Source organism: Vigna unguiculata, chromosome 9 (assembly GCF_037176805.1).
Source record: "Vigna unguiculata cultivar grain cowpea cultivar isolate G323 ecotype 2 chromosome 9, ASM3717680v1, whole genome shotgun sequence".
In the NCBI taxonomy this organism is placed as follows: domain Eukaryota; kingdom Viridiplantae; phylum Streptophyta; class Magnoliopsida; order Fabales; family Fabaceae; genus Vigna; species Vigna unguiculata.
The window spans coordinates 34,825,041-34,829,021 of NC_140800.1; the positions used below are offsets into that span (position 1 = coordinate 34,825,041).

General features: G+C 34.4%; 1 protein-coding gene across 1 annotated transcript; it reads right to left on the reverse strand.

Annotated features, from left to right (window-relative positions):
• Window positions 1-213: 213 nt before the first annotated feature.
• SIGE (sigma factor E) lies at window positions 214-3,563 on the reverse strand. Its single transcript, XM_028086846.2, has 6 exons — window positions 3,416-3,563; window positions 2,407-3,114; window positions 2,051-2,197; window positions 1,680-1,916; window positions 1,132-1,395; window positions 214-595 (listed from the first exon to the last, which is right to left on the reverse strand). Exons 2-6 carry the CDS (start codon window positions 3,094-3,096, stop codon window positions 398-400), a joined length of 1,536 nt encoding a protein of 511 aa, XP_027942647.1. The 5' UTR covers window positions 3,097-3,114; window positions 3,416-3,563; the 3' UTR covers window positions 214-397.
• Window positions 3,564-3,981: the final 418 nt, after the last annotated feature.

Genomic DNA, 3,981 nt, shown 5'->3' on the forward strand with positions numbered 1-3,981 from the left:
AAATAAATATCTTTTTATAATAAATAACTAAAAAAATGTCATTATTTTTAACTTTTGGATATTACATTGGCAATTATTCTCCTGGACCTACTCAAATCGCCATCATTTTATTTTCTGGCCCAATGTTTAGGATATGTTATACACTCCCCCTTCATGAAAAGGGCCAAATACAATTTAATTTCATCAAAGTAAGGCACGTCACAGGTATGTATGTAACTTGTATAAGCAGTTATATACTTTTGTAATTTCAAGTAAATCATATACATATTACATGAGTATGATTATATAATAGTAGGTATTTAAATGAACAATAATAAGAACATGACTATATAATATATATATATATATATATCTTTATTGTATAACTATAGGTCAGGTGTTTCTATACATCAGTGATTTATACAACATAACGACGAAGATAATCCAAACGAGCTGAATGCTTGAGCTTCATAAGAGCCTTCATTTCGTGCTTTCTTACCATTTCCCTTGATATATTCAAGTTCCTAGCAATTTCTCCCAACGTTCTGTCACCCTTCCCATCAAGTCCAAATCTCTGTCTGATAACTAAGCTCTCCTTCGGCTTCAGGGAATCAAGCTAGCACAAAAATGAAATCTCAGATTTGTTGATCATAACAATATGATGTAATTGAATCATATATATATATATATATATATATATATATATATATATATATATATATATATATATATATATATATATATATATATATTACTTGGACAAAGAAAAATAGGTATGTTACTAATTCCCAACTGAAAAGGGTTCTATGGACACTCTAACGCACATACAAATAAGTACACGTTCGAAGTATACTAGAAAATGTATTCATAACATTTCCCTTTCCTATGTTATAAACGATACCAGTAGTATGGTGTCTATTAGTCAAGATCGTCAACGAAGGGAGGAAAGAAATAAAAAACAGTAATATATACTGTTGACAAGAATATGATTATCATACTTGGGCAGTGTTAAATACTTCTGACTTCTGAAAATTTTCAAATTTAATTGTCTATTTCGCAGATTTCATTGAACAAATCCACTATGATCATAGCAAACTTCAATAGAATGAGGTATTTGGGATCAAATAAAGTCTCGAGAGATTGAGTAGTTACCACATCATCAAGAGCAAGTCTTAGTAGAGCAGGTTGCTTACTATTGTCACCATTAACACCCCCATCATCAACGATCCCGTTAATGAACTCCTCTTGAGTAGTTATATGTCTCGAGTTCAGCGAAAGAATGGATTTTGATGCCTTCATTACGTCATGGTATCTTTCCGGGGATATTTTAGCTCTTTCTATTATTTCTTCCTCTGTTGGAGACCTCTGAAGCTCAATTGTTAACTCAGTTTTAGCTTTTTGGATTTCTGCTCGAACCTGCTCCAAAAGAAATGAAGAAATTACCCAAAGTTGAGACTTCAACAGCCTAAATTTAATTTTATATCCAAGCCTTTCTAAATATATTGTCTAAATAAAACAATCCTGGATTATACCTTCAAGCAACCACAACAAAAGTGGTTGATTAGGAATTACAGTTTGTTGACATTGAAAACAAAATATGATGCTATATAACATGGAAATAAAAACTAAAGAAATAAAAGCCATGAACCATATGCTGCTAAACAAAAACACTAATCACCATGAACAGTGAGAATGCATACCGATTCAAGTCCAAATGGAACACGTGTGAAGCTTGAGAGAGTCATCGAACGAGTGATAGCATGTCTAATCCAGAATAAGCTATATGTTGACAGCCGAAATCTTCTGTTCGGTTCAAAGCGATCAATTGCTGTCATAAGTCCCTTAACTCCTGCCTGACAAAGATCTTGAAACCTAGAGCCACTTGCAAAATCTGAAAAATATTTGTTGATAACGAACAAGACAAGCCGGAGATTGTGCTGCAAGAAACATGATCACACTTGCTTATAACTTGCTCATTTCAAATTACACAACAAACTGACAGTAATTTCTTCTTCATACGTTGAATTTTTTCAAAAGTCATGTCGTGAAAGAACTTAAGAATTAGAATTACCTTTATGAGTTTGTTTCTTGCAGCTTGACCAACCTCCAATGCTTTCTTTACATGAGCAATGTTCATGTTTGTTGCATCTGCTAGTTCACTATCAGCAGGTTCTCTTTCTAGCTCTTTCTGTAAACCTTCTTTCACTTGAAGTATTGTCTGAAAAACAAACAATTATGAGTTAATGTCTGCTACAGAAGCAAATTCTGAGTTTTCCTGACATCTTGAATTTTACAAAAGTTATCTAAGAATGGAATTAAATCCTCGAATCCCTGCTACTCAGGAACCAAACAAATCTATACTAATATTTCAAGAATAGAAGAATCAAAGTAAGGGGACAAAAATATTAGTTGTAATTTACTGCTTACCTTCATAGGTTGCATCAATTTGAACAGCCAAGCATGCTCTGAAGAAGAAAGAACAGGAGGTATTTTCATTCTTCTCCAATCCATACCGACAAAATCAGTTGATGCTGAATATTCCCTAATAAGTTCTTCAATCTTCTCAATCCTATTCTTTATTTTATTTCGAGTGGGAACGACTTCATCCCCGTCCGAGTTCCTCTTTAATGAAATCCGCGCATCAAGACTCAGCCGTTTAGCTTTCTTGTTCTGGTTTCTGACCACCCTATCATCGTTTACATCCTTTTCTTCACAATCGTCAACAATCTTCTTCCTTCTCCGGGAGACCCTTTTGATTTTACCATCTATACATTCTGCATTACCAGCATCAAAAGCAGGGCTGAGTTTGTATATATTTTCAAGCATAGCAGCAGCTTCATTATAGTCCACATCCAAGGAAGAAGGAGAATTTTCCTCCGCAAAGGCAACTCTTTCTCTCTTAGGCACTTTGTTAGCTTTCCCTATCTTTTTCTTCTGCGTCTTGGCAGTCTCAATGGGCACAGGGATTTTCTCTTGAGTTGCAACCAAAGCTGAGTCATTTTGTTTATCCCCTTTAAATGCTATAATTAAAGGTCTCTTCAGACGATTACAGGAAAAGTTTGTACTCAATCCCACTGGAGTCCTCGCAGCTGAGCTAGAAACAGTCACAACTCCCATACCAAGTTACCTAATAATCTGTGTTTAGAAAGAAATGACAAGTTTTCAATGCTAGATCTTAAAACATCATCAACTTAGGTTCACAACTAATCCTTACTGAGAATTATCAATCAGTTAGCGCATTCTCATGATTAATCATTAATATAGCTTCAAAAATTTACACAAAAAATAATAATATATGGACGAGTAAACATATTGCAGTACGAACCATCAAAAACTTGCCGCGATATGATATGATCAAACAAAAGTAGGGGAATCAAATGAAGAAGTAAATAAATATATGTTCAAAGACAAAGAGTGAAGCCGGAATGAAGAGTACCTTTGATCAGCGAGAAGCAAATGAATCCAGAGAGAGGAATCTACAGAGAAAAGTTGCGGGATTTGAGTTTTTCTGTATTTAAAGCGAAATGCGAGAATTAAGATGACCACAATTTTTGTCTCCGAAAAATCAACGGCCAGGAATTAGTGTGAGTAGAATATGCGGTTCGTGATGGGAACACGTTAGTAGTGATGACGTGGCTAAGTATGAAGAGGATTGTGCTGTGGAGCTTAAGGTTGACACGTGGATGGCTGTTTCTTGAGGCGAAAAATTTTTGGCCACTTTTTTGTGGGATCCAATTCAAGAGGCCTTTTATTGGATACGTAGCGCAATATCCACCATCATCCTTGCCAATTTGCATTTTAACTCATGTATTTAAGTTCCAAATTTATGGATAAGTTTTTTAGAATTGTAAAATACAGAAAAAATTGACATTAAGAATACTCGACAAAAATAGGTCAAGAAGTTTATGATTCATCATGCTTATCATCATTGAGCAAGAAAATTTATGAAAATCTAGTCGTGATTCTTGCAAGGAATTCGACACCAAAGTTACTTACTGGTAA

Bases quoted from the DNA above. Each gene is read 5' to 3' on its own strand.
- SIGE (XM_028086846.2), bottom strand. From the start codon at position 3,096: ATGGGAGTTGTGACTGTTTCTAGCTCAGCTGCGAGGACTCCAGTGGGA. The intron at 1,396-1,679 runs GTATGCATTCTC...CTTTTGGAGCAG, and splicing joins TTCCATTTGGACTTGAATCG to GTTCGAGCAGAAATCCAAAA. The intron at 596-1,131 runs GTAACTACTCAA...TTTTTGTGCTAG, and splicing joins GACTTGCTCTTGATGATGTG to CTTGATTCCCTGAAGCCGAA.